Raw genomic sequence first — 15681 nt, 5'->3', positions numbered from 1 at the left:
ATTAGTGTCTAATCTAGAATACATGACACCTCTTTTGGCCAGGACGGGAACTTATTTCCTCATTTGTGTAGGGTCCCAGACTCCCAGTCTATTAAGAAGGATAGAGTCCTAGAGTCCTAGCCTCATCTAACAACAGTAATACGGGGTTTCTGGAGAGGAAATCTGTATCATTGACGGTAGGTAGTAGGGTAGAGGAAATTATATATGATGGTTAAGTGAAATTATGTACTCTAGGTTTGCCGGTACATGAGAAACTCTATGATGGAGCGAGCCTACTCAGAAGATGCCTGTATTCGCACGCGATGGAGTGTTAGCAGCAGCTAGTGATACATAAAGGTTGTAGTTACCAGGTGAAGCGTGTGCCAAGATGTGCCGCCTCCTAGTGCGGGTGGGGCGTGGATGCGCGGGCGCGGCACAGGCAGCGCTACACGGTGCCCAAGCACCCCATGACGATACCACACAGTCGCCTGCGCATGCAATACGGCAACGCTCGCTACGAGCTGGCGCGCCGCTGCCGCTGCACCAGGCGCGTTGTGCTTCTTTCTGCACAAAAGAAGTTTTTTTTTGTAATGTTTGTTGCTTTACGTTAGAAAGATGCACCCAGACTCATGAAAAAACCTTGGACCAGAGGGGTGAGATGACTAACTAAGCGATCCTCTAATATCTTTTGAAGTATTTCAAATTGTTTTCCTATTGTTGGCATTAGTAACATCGGAACACTTTCATGGTTCCTTGTTCCTAATAAACCTAGGTTCGTTGCAAATTCCTTCCTTCCCTTGTCCGGCAATCGACATTGTCTCGTAGTAGAGTCAAATGTAACTCATTAGTAAACGTCGCGTGTCTTACTATTTTAGTTGAAATGGAACGCGAAAGTTTAAAATCTTATGTTACCCCGTCATGTCCAACGCATCTTAGCTCCCTGCTGCGCTTGCCAGGCCCGCAGGTGGAATGTGGCTGGTTCAGCACACAGGGCCCCCAGGGCAGAGCCTTCCACGCCGCGCAGCGGGTGATGAAGTACCTCACTTCTCCTCCAGCATGGGACGTTTTTTGTACGATGCTAAAGATATTTTGTATGTAGAATAGTTCATAACTTACCCCGTCATGTCCCACGCATCTTAGCTCCCTGCTGCGCTTGCCAGGCCCGCAGGTAGAATGCGGCTGGTTGAGCACACAGGGTCCCCAGGGCAAGGCCTTCCACGCCGCGCAGCGAGGGGTGGTGCACGTCCGCTTCTCCTCCAGAGGAGGACAGGGTGCCCCACCACCAGAAGCTGCGGATATCACGCGTCTGCGGCGTACGCTGTAGCCTGTAGGAAAATATAGAGGATGTTATAACTTAATATCCTAGAAACTATCGGAAAAACTAAACTGCTGGATCGTGCTTCTTGCGCAAAGGCACAAATGTGCAATTAAAATAGTGATTGATTTTTAGAACATTGTCTTGTAACCGTTTATATCTCTACTAACTATAACTCTGCACAGCCCCTATTTACTAAGAGACCATAGATAGGTAGCATTATGCATTCAGACATACCAGTAGTTGTCAATTGCTGGACAGGGAATAGAGGACATCCATCCGTAGGTTGACATGCTCCCCATTCGCTCCACTCGCCAACTTCACAGTCTCGGGGGCAGGGTACCTGGTGGAGAAATAATTACTCATTCAGAAAATTTGAAAATATTTATTTCGGTAACTACAATCTCTAATCTCTGTAATCTGTGACTACAATTTTGCAAATCCTAGAAAAAAACAATTGCGAAACGAAAAAGAACATTAAATTAAAAAAGTTTCTTGCTGGCCAGGCGCACGGCGAAGTAGTTTGAGTGTTTTATTTTTTTATATTTCTTAGTTATTAATTTTAGGTAATGAATGAGGGCTATCGTTTTTATACTTAACAGTTGGCACCCCTGGCGATTGACAGGACCTTACTCTACAGTGGCGCCATCTTGATGAGTGCAAATACGATAGTCCTCCTACCACTTTAGCACTCACCAGTTGGTGCCACTGTCTTCGCTACTAGCAAGTGACAGGACCTTACTCTACAGTGGCGCAAACAGGTGAGCGCTAAAACGATAGCCCTCATTTAGTGCCCTAATGTTCTCTAAGTTGTTTTCCATGTATTTTTACCTCACAAGGTTGCACTAGCGTAGGCATCGGCGCGTGAGCACACTGCGCCGGGTGCAAGGCTCGTCCGTCAGCTCTGACGCAGGTCGCCTCTCTTCTCTGCACGCCTCCACCGCAGTTGGCCTCCGGCGCCTCCTTGTCATCCTCATCCGCCTCGTTGTCATCCTCGTCGTAAATCGCATCATTGTCATCCGCGTCGTCGTTGTCATCGTCGGTAGCGGCTGTGGGAAGGAACAAAGATTCACGAGTAAGCAAGAACCTGCTCAAAGTAAGTATTAACGAAGTTAAACTTTTATGTTGCATGATATTTAAAAAAACGGCTGATCTCGCGATCGATCATTCATTCTTGTTTGCTTCCGTTGGTTTTTTTCACGTACCGGGTAATACAGCAGCCGGTTGTTCTATGGCCACTCGGCAAGGACCCCACGGGCCGGGGGTCCAGTGCGCGCTCGCTTCTAGAGCGGCTGGCTTCACTTCCTCCACCACGTCACATTCTTTACCGCCACCTGAAAGACAAAAGGTAAATGAAGGGTTTTGGACAAGAATTCTACACGAACCTGTAACAGTACAACATGATCGCTGATTTTCACCACAATAGTAGTACACCACGGTCGACGGAGATCGAGCCTGTGCCTAAGCCCGAGATATTGTACCTCTACCACAGCCTTTAGCTATTAACAGTGCTTACTCTAAAGCAGTGGTTTTCAACCTTTTTCATGACACGACCCCCCTAGCATGAAAAAATATTTCGCGACCCCCCACTTTTTCATGCATTTTAAAGATGTTGTAGGGACCGAATACTTCAATCCATACAACATTTACGCATTTTCATAATTAGATTTCTGATAATATATCTTTATCAAAGGCTTTCAAACCCACAGGTTGAAAAACACTGCTCTAAAGCACAGATGACGGCGTCTTAAGCTATACACTGTAGTATCTTGACTTAATTGTATTAGCTGCAGATGCCGATAGCCAATGTACTGTCGTCTGTACCTACAACATGACAAGCTCTTTTCTGAGCCATGGAAACATTAGTAAAACTGGTTCGGAGTGTGTACCTTGCGGTAGCTTCCTCAAGCGGCGCGTGCGCACAAGAGCGCCGTCGGAGCGCGGCCGCCACGGCAGCCACTCGCCCAGCGAGCAGTCCTCCTTGATAACGCACACGCGGAGTATGCCGATGCTGGCCAACGCTGAGCCGCAGTACCTAGCGACACAGATGTAAGTGATATAGTACTACCTACATTATAAGCTATTAAATCGAGGGCTTTAGTATTTGCAATCATTAGAGGCTCCACTGGCAAATGTCAGGACATTACTCTACCGTGGCGCTAACTAGTGAACGCTAAAACAGTAGCCGTGAGACACCAATAGTCAATGCTATCTTATGAGCTGCTAAATCGCTTTTTCGCCAGAGAATTAGTATTTTTGATACTGGTTGATATCCATGTTTTCTAATTCAAATTAAAAACTCCTTCTCATTATAGACTAGCGGCCGCCCGCGACTTCGTACGCGTGGATCCCGTTTTAGCACCTTCATCTATCTTACGCGGTTTAGATTTTTTCATACAAATGTTTTTCCGCTAACTCCCGTTCCCGTGGGAATTCCTAAATATACTATAACCTGCCCAGGAGTATGAAGAATAATTGTACCAAGTTTCGTTAAAATCCGTCGACTAGTTTTTATTTCTATAAGGAACATACAGACAGACAGACAAAAATTTTACTGATTGCATTTTTGGCATCAGTATCGATCACTAATCACCCCCTGATAGTTATTTTGAAAATATATTTCATGTACAGAATTGACCTCTCTACAGATTTATTATAAGTATAGAAAAGAAAATAGTTTTTCATGAAAATGAGACAGTTTTGCAGAATATCGTGGTTGTAATGTAATTAAATAGTGTCCGATTCGGTAATTTCATCAGTGCGAGAACGAGAACATAAATGCATTCGTTCCATTAAGTCCGACTTAAAATTAATGACTTCAGCTAACTAGTTATATCCATAAATGTCGGGCAAACTGGAAAGGATATAAATCAAAGTATTCTTACTAACCGCGAACTTTACAACTAATAAAACAAGCATCTCCCGCGGTCAGATTGATGACCTGAACCGCTGTGTGCGAACGCAATACGATTAGGTGCAGTGGGTTCATTCCTTAATTCTATTTTATGTACGACTTTACAAGTATTCTGTCTGAATTAAGAGCGTTGTCACATTTTTCATGCAGAAATCGAGAATTTGGCAGATTTCGAAATGATTTTAGTCATATAATTTATTGTTATAGCTTCTTTTGACTTATATCATCGTAATTATCATACGTTTTTACGGAATGTCTATTGACAAAATCTCGTTCAAATTGGATTTTTGCCTACGAAAACAGCGAATTTCGAAAGCCCGATTTCCAGGTAACTCGCGAAGGCACAATTTTGAACTAATATTACAACAAATTTATTTCTAAGTAAGAAGATGGAATGTATTCATTAGAATAAGCATACCCTGAAGAAGAAAGTGTATTGAGAAAATTTTGATGTTTAATTCATTAAAATGCATTTTTATCATGTCTAAGATAGTCAAAATTCGAGAAAATTACTGCAAGAAAACAGGTCACATCTCATAATCTAAAAGTCATTTGGCAACATAAACTACTTTATACTTAAGAAGAAACATAGTACTATTATTGTGTGAAAAAGAAAAAATATCTATCTTCAATCTTCAAATGAAAAATTAATTTGAAAATACTATAAAATCGGGTGCATCAAATGGCATAAATCAGTCGTGCTTTGGCACTCGTAGACGCCGGGTCTATGTCAGTTGACTGCCCACTGACGTATATGCGTCACGCGTGATTTTTTCGTAAATTGTAGTATGATTGAGTACTTTTGATCCGCAAGTATTTTTAATTTATTTGTTTAGGTAAATCGGACTTGTAATTTCTTTCTTTTCAAACTTTTTATTATTTTACTTACAGAATATGGGTAGAATAGATAAAAGATATTATTATGGTATCTGTTTGGTCAGGAAAAAATAAATGACTAATAAAAATTTTAACAGGGTGTCAAAACATTAGTCTATGCTATTGTGTTTCTACCAACATAAAATATACTCTTCCTTACTAATAAAAGTTGAATAGCGTCTGTATGGTCACACAACGCTTCGTCATGTTTTTCCGAAAGTTCAATTACTGACGACTGAATGAAAGAAATTGGTGCGTAACTATTCATCTGATATTAAACGTTTAGTAATAAAGGGGTAGGTCAGGTAAATGGCAAATCCACCAGCGGTCGCTCGATGACACTTAGACAAATAGTTTTATAAAACGTCAACTAAGTTGGTTAGGTATTTGTACTGTAGATACTTATACAAATGAACGTATAAAATGAGTTTATTTTTAAAAGTATAGGTACAAGGTGGAAACGATAAGTGATTTCACTTGATTTTTAATTATACAAGATATCGAGAAACTGTTTACTGTTCCTGTAAGTGCTTCGTGAGCTCTTTAAAACAATAACAATAAATAGGTCAAAGAATAAACTGGATCTATGCGAAAATTTAATGTTTCCGAATTTCTTACTAAATGTATGCCGCCAGCCATATTATAGGTGTTAATTTTTTAAATTTAAATGTTTAATTGAATTATATAATAATCAAACAACAAACTCGTAAATTGCATTCTTATTTAAATTATTTACGGAAAACATGATTTTAGGTTTAACTTGCTACAATATCATCAAGAGATACTAATTAATAAATACTAAATAAACAGATAAAGGGGACGGCATTAAGGCACTCAGAATTCTCAGAAACTTGATTTCGTTTTTGTTTGTAACTGTATTAAATGTATGGAAGCTGGAAATATAGGATTTTTGAATAGATTCAGTTCGTTCTTAAACATATATTATTGAAGCCGTTTGCTAGGTCTCATGAAGCACTTTTTCAGTAAGTAACCATTTGTTCGACATCTTGTATACCTACTATAAGAAATATTCGAGTGAGATCACGAAGCACTTACAGGAACGATTTCGCACTAAATAANACATCACCAAGTTCGGCCGTGTCACCACCTATCCAGCAAGCAGCAACCAAAGCAAGAAGATGACAGTAAGCTTAACGAATGAGCAGTTCCAAGCACTACTTGCAAAACTTTCAATGAGCCGCCGAGGAAGCTTCGCTCAATGCACGGCAAGCTATGAAGGTGAGAAGAACCCCGAAACGGTTGAAGCATTTTTAGCGGCAGTAAGCATATTCAAGAAGATAGAAAATATCCCAGACCAGGAAGCTCTTGATGGAGTCCCACTATTACTCAAGGGTGAGGCTGCCATCTGGTGGCAAGGAGTCAAAACACAAGTGACTACCTGGGAGCAATTCGGGATTCGATTACGCCATGCATTTGCACCAAAGAAACCTGCGTACATCCTGTACCAAGAAATAGTCGGTGAAAAACAGCGCGATGACGTCACAACTGAAAAATTTGTAGCTCACAAAAGAATGTTGTTCGCGCAGCTGCCTTCACCACAACACACAGAGGAACAACAACTCGATATGATTTTCGGACAAATAAACCTCAAACTCAGGGAAAAGATACCCAGAGGTTCCGTACATTCCTTTGACGAATTGTTGGCCGCCGCAAGGGAAGTAGAAGAACTCATGGCTGATGTGAGCTTGACCAAGGATATACTGGTCCCGCCACCACAACGTAATATCAAGAAACGGTGTGAGTTCTGCCATTTTGTGGGCCACACAATCCAAGATTGTAGGAAACTCCAACGTCCAAATAGTGAGGATGAAGAAGATGGAAATACTTCATCGCCTACACTGACGCAAGCACCCGAAGTCATTGCCACTCAAGTCAAATCCCTCAGTCCTTCATCTCCACGCTTTTCATGCTACGGTTGCGGTGCACCAGGAGTCGTCAGGAGCAAATGTCCAACATGCACAAGATCAAAAACACAAAATCAAGATATCGGACTTTATGCCATTGACATACGTATAGCCACAACACCGAAACCAGAGATGTTTGACAATATGAAGATCGTCAAGGAGACTGCTTGTACGAAACTGAATCATGGATCGACTGCAAACTTTGTGTTAGAAAAGACAGATACAAGACTCCTTTACATGAATACAGATGTTTTGGGAGTAGTTCATGAGCAGGGGGAGGGGAAAGAAACCCCTGTTGTTATGGAAACAATTGACAAACAGTCTCATTGTCGTCCAGAATACCAAAATGAAGATTTGGTACTAAGTGATCTACATTCCGCAGTCAAGGAATCGCGAAGAATCACAGGCAAAAACACTCCAAGATGCGAACGTTCTTATGAATTTACCAGACAACCTGGACCTGCGTTCTGTATGACATCTTCACATAAAGCCCTGGGCAAACATCAAAGATGGAACAAACGAAACTTCAGAAGATGGTCTAAGAAGACGAAAGATGAACCAGTTGTTCACCGACGAGGCCGTGGACGTCACAAGAACGTAATCCAGATCTTCTCGTCGGGACGACTTCGTGATCTGAGGGGGAGGTTGTAACAACGTCACATTTATCAATCAATACTACTAGCGCCATCTCGTGGTGTTCGCCTGCATTACCAAGCCACCGCGGATCACCGTGCTTATTGCAAGATCTATTAAGTCTAGGAAATGTTTGCGCCGCTCGCCGCTAGATGCCACTAGCACATTGAGAGTCGATTTCTACACCGCGGTGTCCAGATTTTTTTTCTCTTAAAGACCTTTCGACGATTATGTTGAATATTGTAAGTTTTGTGAGGCATAAGTAATAAGCCATGGTTGCATCCGACTGTGACGTTCTTTAGGGGAATCGCAGATTGGGACTTCCGAACGCCTAATTACAAATTGCCAGCGGTTCTCCCGCGTCTGTGTCCAACGTCCTTGCGGGAATTGGTCAACGGACGGGAGACGCCCGCACCTCATTTTTGTACCTGCCCCGTACTTTGCAATAAAGTAGGTACCCCATTTTTGCATCACAACGCGGTGTTGTTATTTGGAGCCCTTCACCCCGCTTGTCAGCCGAAAAACTCAACCCCACAAAAATCGTAGAATATGTTCCTAAGCAAATTAGAAAATTATTGGGCTTGCCATGTTTACCGATTGAAAATTCTTGTAGATTTTCTCATTTTCCGAAAAATTCCTGAAAATGAGCAAACAAAACTTAAAATGTCGATCAGATCTACGAATTTAAAGCCAGTTAACAGTTTCATCAAGATGACGAAAAACGTAATCTTAAGAGGATCTGATTGCTAGGAAAGGTCATAATTGTCCAACAATGGTTGCTTACATAGCTCATCGCTTTGAACTTTGATTGTTTATCTGCTACTGCTTCTACTTCCTTTGTGCATACTTTGCAAGTTTCCGCATTAAGTGATGTCGTCATTAGATCGATACTGGCCGCGATCGACCAACTTCGCCGGCAAGTTTTAAGAAGGATTTCTTGCACAAAGCTTTTTAAAGTTATGTACCATCATTTAACTTGATGAAAGTTTCGGCTTTCATGAGTTGCGGAAATTATTCAATATTAAATATTATGCTATTTGCATATAATTTATTATAAATCGCATTAAAATTAATAAGTTTATTTCATCTCTAATATTGAAAATATTCTAAGCTTAGTTAAATAAGGCATAATTATGCAAGAAAATTGACCTGTGGAAATTCTTTCTCCTCACGAAGCTAAAATGTGAGTTTTTATGTGCTTTACACATGTGAGAGAAAATTATAGAAGTCAAGTGAGTGCCGCAAAAGTCTGCGCTCGCTGCGACGCCTCTAATGATGCTGTAATTACGCGTGCCAGAGGAGTGAAATCCTTTGAATTTTTTACTCGTAGGTACAGTGATAGGATTCATTGGACTAAAAAAGGATAGATAGTTACATAGTAGTTTTATGTCTATTCTAAGATAGTTGAAGTTAATGCTTTATTATTTACTAATCAGCACTAATCTTAGATTTTTCACTACAATCTGAGTTTTACAATAATTAGTCTTATGCCCGTTTTCACCATCAATCCCTAATTTTTAAGTGACCCATATGCAAAACGGGCATTAGACTTCTAGAGAATAGCAATCCAGTATTCAATTTATTGAAATCGATATATGACGTAAAACCTATTTAAAATTTTCGATCACATATCACTGCACTGCGTCACTAGAAGAGCTTAATGAGCACAGGTATTTATTTATGTGCTCGCACTAAACACACAGCTAATTACGGGATTACAGTTGAATTAGTGCATCCAGCGGTCCGCCGTGAACAAACATGCATGCGTGATAGGCTCACAATATTCAATAATTGGAAATCAAGTGACCCGCTACACAGCAAAATGGAATAGTAAAATATCTTTATACTTGCGTTTTGATTTTCTACTTATTGAATGTACACAACAAATGGGAAATGTTTTTACAAATGGGATTCGAATTGGAAGCGACTCTTTCTAGATTTTATTTGTTCAGTTTAACAAAAAAAAAATAATTGTAAAACTACAACTAAACAGATGAAAAAAGAAAAAGAACAAAAACCAACCAAATGACAATCGTAGGTTTTGTTTCGCTTTGTCTCTTGCCAGTATTAAAATAATATTAACAAAAAATGCGTAAGAAAAGAAAAAAAATAACGAAGTTTCCTCTCTAGCCAGTTTCAAAAAGAGTTTTATTAAATTAGGTACTACACAAACATAGAGATAGATTTCATTCATCAATATGAGAATACAGAAAGATCAGCCTTAAGTTGCGTAAGGAAATACCGCCTTTTTACTGAAAAAGGTAGGTAGAGCTATAATATGTACCTACTTAAATGCCAGCTGTACAAGAGCTGCGGGATGAAAAGAAGACTGGAAGAAAACATAGACTTTCGTGAGCTGTTTATTGTTATAATATTTACAATTCACGCTGAGAGGTTCTGGCTAAAAGCTATCTGAGCACCTGTTTATGAAGTTAACCTATCTCGCTGTAAAGTTATCGTAAACACCGCTCGTTTACACAAACTTCTTGTTTACAATCGCCAGTCAAAACTTGGGAACGAAACCAATCAAAATCGTCGTTTCCTCGAATAATTTGTATTCAAACATTACAACAAGTTAGTTGTTACGAGTGAATGATTTACTTTGATGTTGAAACATTACTAGGTAGGCCTACCTATTAATTTACACTATTGTAGGTAAATGATTTTGGAGTCTCTAGTAGATGTGATGACTAGGTACACATAGGAGTACATTATTTAAGAATACCTTGAAATTCAAGGCCTTATAATTTAATCCACATTTGCCATTACTGCAAAATTATATTAATTAATTCTCAGTTGGCTTAAAAACTTTATTTTTACGTGTGACCGCGAACATCGGAGTGAATATTAAATTAACTGAATACTGCTGAGTCAGTATTTTTGTACCCGTGTGTGTGTATCGTCAACTGTGAATTCTCGACACATTTGCATCATACATCAGCTTAATCACGGACCGTTCGCCTTTACGGCTTAATTAAGAGCGTTTACGAAATTCGTCCCTGGAGAACTAATTTACTCTGAATACATTGTGATACGAAGAACGTCGGCCTTTAAATATATTTTCTCTTTAATGAAAAAGACGGCGGCTGTTGTGTAAAGCATATTATTGGACTTAAGCCAATGCATTTCAATCTTCTATTGTCTTTTTCACATTTTAATAAGCCTTTGAGTTCGTCATGAAACATTGCTGCACTGAAAACAGTCTGCTAACGGCGTAAAAGATTAATTACAGTCGTTTAAAAGTTGTTAAGCCTTATTGCGTACCTCGAAAAAGTATTTTTTTTTGTTTTTTTTTTCCTTTCTCCAATTTTTTGTGTTAATGAGCCAAAAACTGAAATTATTTCGTATCTTACATGCTCTCGACGAATCGCCCATCCTTATGGCGGCACTGCACATGTCGCCTTTGCAGCCCAAGCCGGGGCGTGTGCACTAGCGAGTCCGACTCTGGTCTGAGATTGTATCTGAAAAGAAAATGTTATTTAAAACTCTATTTTGGAATAATTCCATTTTAGAAAACTATCATCTGATTACCTAGACTTAAGAGTAGAGCTACGTAAATTATGTAGCTACAACTTACATGCATAGGTAAGTACTTTAAATAGGTAAGTACCTACTTCAGGCTTTACGCCAGATTCAAATACATACTCATGATCCTTATTCATATGTGCCAATGTACTTATGTGAAAAGTCCTAAAGAATATTCACTTTCAGTAGGTATCGTTAACAACGCTATGCAAAAGGAAGTAAAGCAATAAATTGATTGTAAAATAATTGTAACGGTCTTTCTCTAGAATATAAAAGGAAAACTGTTTAAAATTCCAATCTCGTTTCAAAGGAATTCGTTTTATTTCTTAGCGACTTTTATTGCTCGCTCTTATCTATAAACGTGGACGGACAGTAGTGCTGTACTAAGCTCTCTTGATTACTTATTTGTAATTAGATTTTATTTAATTCAGTACTGAAATGTTATTAAATTTTAGAAAAATACTGTAATGTCACAAATAACATGCTATTATTGTAAACAATTGTTGTCAAACTTATGAAAGCGATGTAATAAATGTCGGGCCGAACATCTACGTCGGTCTGTCAAGCGATAGAAATGCGAGGAAATGTACCCATTTCTCGAATAAAAATAGCAAGTCTTGTACGTCTTTGTAGCCTTCGAGATATGAAACTTAACAGGCACGCCATTTTCAGACGCCAATTCTACTCGTTTGTTGATATTTCAGAGCCAGACCTTTTGATATATTGATAGAAAGTAGAATCCAATGTGAGTCCTTTTATAGAGCTCGAAATTGACATTTACTAGAAACAGACTTGTATATTGCATTTGCGACAGTCTTTTGAAATGGCTGAAAAGGTTAAGATTCAGTCATAGGATTTTTATAAATGCTAGGTACATTTGAATTTAAGACGAAAGCCTTTTAAAACTAATAGAAAACGTTTTTGGTATAAAATATGTTATACAATTTATTAAACTTAACGACTGGATTTTACTTTAAAACAGCTGAAAATTCACAACTAATTGGGATTCCGTTCAGAGCACACCAAACTTAATGAATAAAATAACAGCACCAATATGAATTTTAATTGCATTCGCGATAAATTTCAGTCCGCGGCGGACGTAAAAAGATATTACATTTTTAATTATTCATGAGTTTTTATTAGAAGCATTACCTTTCCACGGCTCTGACGTGGTCGCTGGCCGAGGGGCCGCACTCGGTCCACCGGCCGACGTACACGGAATACTCGGAGTCCCCGGCCGCCTCTGTAACAATAACCATGAATATGTAGGTCAAATAATTCCGTTTCGCACTCGAGCTTTGCAAATATCGTTTCATTGTTCCATAACGGCATCTGTTTGTTTTCCGATTTAATTTGCATCGGCTGTTTTGTTTTTAAAAAGCTTTTATTTTGTACGGAATGTTTAAACGTGTTCTCGTCGTGCTAAGTACACGAATTACGGAAACGATTTAGGGTAAATATTGTTTGAACTCATGAAAATCCAGGCTCCAATATTTTTCGTTATTATGTAAGAAATTAGTAAAATAATAACCAATTTTAAATTTGATAAAGTAAACTTCTACGCTACGATCAGGAAGTGAACTTTTTGGATGAATACGGTCTTGTGTCGCGGTTTTACGTTAATCATTTACACATTACGAGTTGGAAAACAACTAAGTAATCGTTATTTAATCGGTTCCTATTACGTAATATTATTAAAGACACTTTTGCTCACAGTATCGCCAGTGGTTTCCACAAAACAAATTTACAAAATCGGATCCATAATAGATTTTCCACCAATATTCCTCGGCAACTATTTAATTGAATCGAATAGAGCGGGGACGGAGAGGGATCGGGTTTCCAATTAATTCGGTTTATTTGTTGCTAGCTACCGTATCGGGTTGCATGACAATAACAGGGCATTGACGATACAGTTTTATAATCAACTTGGAAAATCACGACGTCGTGGGTGCAATAAATTCACACGTACCTACATAGGTAGGTACCTACAAGACACAATAGAATACAGAATAGGTACTTATTTTTGAAACCATTTCAAAGACTACGTGCGTCATTACCTAGTTGTTGTTACTCGTATTAAAAATTAAAGAAAGTTTTGTAGAGTCGGTATTATAACTACGTCTTAAAACTTGGTTGAAATGAGAAAGGATTCCTCAGTAATACTTCAAAAGTATCTCACTACAGAGCAAATCTAAAAGTCTAACGCGTGGTTACTTCCAAAGCTCAAATAAATAACAAAATCCAGTCATTTATAATTCCGATTGTTTAGCAATGAGTATTAAAACGGCTTTACGAACTCCAGAGTCCAGATTAAAGTTAAGCAAAACAGGAAACAAAGTAATTAATGGGATTAACTTTAAGCCATTTGTTGTTAGGCGTAGTAATTAATTTTAGTGTCACGTAAACTCTGATTGTATGTAGATTATGATTGTTCGGGTCCTATTGTTTCTTGGGGGCGGTTACACGAACACTATTCACGAAAAGTTAATATTTTATGATTAAGTAAGACCCATGCACTTTCCTCTAATACATAATACGAATAGGTATGTATGAATGTAGTAGGTACTAAAGAACAAGAACAGGATTTGACCAACGGTTTCTCCGCCAATACATGATACTGTACCTCTAGTAGGAAAAACTTTCGAGTTCGTTTCGTTGCGTATTCAAAGTGTCATCGAAAAATTTTGTATGAAAAATTAAACAGCGCCCCCTATATTATAGCCGCCCTAGGGGGCGCTGTTTAATTTTTCATACAAAATTTTTCGATGACACTTTGAATACGCAACGAAACGAACTCGAAAGTTTTTCCTACTAGAGGTACTGGTTTCACCTTACCATGTACGAGTACCATAATGTAAGGCACACGTCATAAAGATGCTTTCTACATTTTTTCCATACCTTCTAATTGACAAAATTGCTAAAAAATTTCTAAATCCACAAATTGCTGTGAACTTTCTCAAAAGCTTTCGAGTTTTATTTTATTGCTTAAGGTTCCAGTCTTGAAATAAAATGTTATTAGGTACTTTATTGTTAGATAGGACACGGAAACGAACAGACCGTCCTTACTATTACTGCCATTTCCCTAATATGTAACATAAATGCGAAGGGCATACTAAATGTGGGCCCTAACATGCGGAACTCATGAAACTAAATGCAAATTGGCGGAAACTGGCAAATAGGCCGATGCTATGAACAAATTCATTTCGTAGAGTTATTTATTTAGCAGTTCCATGTTGAATGGCTCACTTGGGGGAAATTAGGCGGTTCGTAATTATAAACTAAATAAGGGAGGGACTTCAGGAAATTAACAAATCTGTTAGCGCGTGACCGGGTCAAGTATCAGACCGTTGTGGAAACCTCTGGTAAAGCCTTAGAGGTAGAAAATGGATCTTATTCTATGTACTTATACGAAAGAGTACAAGAATAAAGAAATAAATTGGGTTCTTTCGAAGATGCTTGTCTATTCACAAGATACTCGTAAAATAAAATTCAATTTCAGTTTTGTATTCAATAATAACTTTGTATCAAACGAACAGAATGCAATACTTGAATAACTTTCTAGATCCACTCTTTTGTGTGAACTTTCTCAAAAGCTTTCGAGCTTTGTCCTTAGGGTAGGCATTAAGGCAGACACTAGCGTAAGCGCTTGAACGCCAAAGAAGCAGGTCTAATTAATTGAACCGCCATTGAGTTAGCACCGCTGCTTGCTGGCTGGAGAGAGAATGGATAAATGGCGCTGGCAATTAAGACATAACTCGGTTAGCATTCACGGCTTTTGCTTTTTATGTTGAACTAGCGGCCGCCCGCGACTTCGTACGCGTGAATCCCGTTTTTCCCGCTAATTCCCGTTCCCGTGGGAATTTCGGAAATTCCGTTCTTAGTGCACCTCTACGGTACCTAAGCCACGTCCCTACCAAATTTCAAGTGCCTACGTTTAGCCGTTTAGGCTGTGCGTTGATCTGTCAGTCAGTCAGTCAGTCAGTCAGTTTCTCCTTTTATATTTAGAGATTTTAAACGGAAACATAGAATGCTTGAAAAGGTATGTAAGGGCTTGTTCCCACGGATACATCTCGTTTTTGGCAAGAACTGTTTTGTGCGGTGTCCTGTTTAGTTGAATACTTGAAGTGCTTTTAATATGAACATCACATTTTCAGGTGTAGGTACGTCACCTTTAACCAATTTTAATGAAATTCAATGAAAATAGTTTGTGATGTTATCTTTTAAACGCAAAATTCTTCTAAATAGAATGGACTTGAAAGAATTACTTACGTCTACTAATATTTCGTCACACAAAAATTGTGCGGGATTGAAATTTTGTGCGGGAAACTTATAATTTTTTCTTTACCAGCTCGTGTAAAGATTCCACGAAGTGCCTTGTTGTGATACTTCGGGAAAAAATCTTATAAATAGAGATATTAACTGTGTTTTTTCTACCATCATATTACAGAAATGTCTTTCTGGGGAAATGATAAATCATGAAATTTTCCATCGACAAATAAACTTTTAGTTGTATT

At 38.8% G+C, this 15681-nt stretch overlaps 1 protein-coding gene across 1 annotated transcript in view; it reads right to left on the bottom strand.

Moving 5' to 3' along the window:
- LOC114361809 (thrombospondin type-1 domain-containing protein 7A) overlaps nucleotides 1–15681 on the bottom strand; it is a 77445-nt gene that overhangs the window by 9309 nt on the left and 52455 nt on the right. The window contains exons 3-10 of the mRNA XM_028316997.1: nucleotides 12320–12410; nucleotides 10996–11103; nucleotides 3184–3329; nucleotides 2500–2628; nucleotides 2126–2343; nucleotides 1532–1637; nucleotides 1096–1304; nucleotides 348–543 (exon numbers count right to left, since the gene is read on the bottom strand). Coding sequence (XP_028172798.1) covers nucleotides 348–543; nucleotides 1096–1304; nucleotides 1532–1637; nucleotides 2126–2343; nucleotides 2500–2628; nucleotides 3184–3329; nucleotides 10996–11103; nucleotides 12320–12410 — 1203 coding nt within the window. The remainder of the gene's footprint in view (nucleotides 1–347; nucleotides 544–1095; nucleotides 1305–1531; nucleotides 1638–2125; nucleotides 2344–2499; nucleotides 2629–3183; nucleotides 3330–10995; nucleotides 11104–12319; nucleotides 12411–15681) is intronic.

The sequence above is a fragment of the Ostrinia furnacalis genome, unplaced genomic scaffold (assembly GCF_004193835.3).
Source record: "Ostrinia furnacalis isolate ACB-3 unplaced genomic scaffold, ASM419383v2 OfSCF6001, whole genome shotgun sequence".
Taxonomy (NCBI): Eukaryota; Metazoa; Arthropoda; class Insecta; order Lepidoptera; family Crambidae; genus Ostrinia; species Ostrinia furnacalis.
The sequence above is the reverse complement of the archived record's forward strand: the minus strand, read 5'-3'. Positions and strand labels throughout refer to the sequence as shown.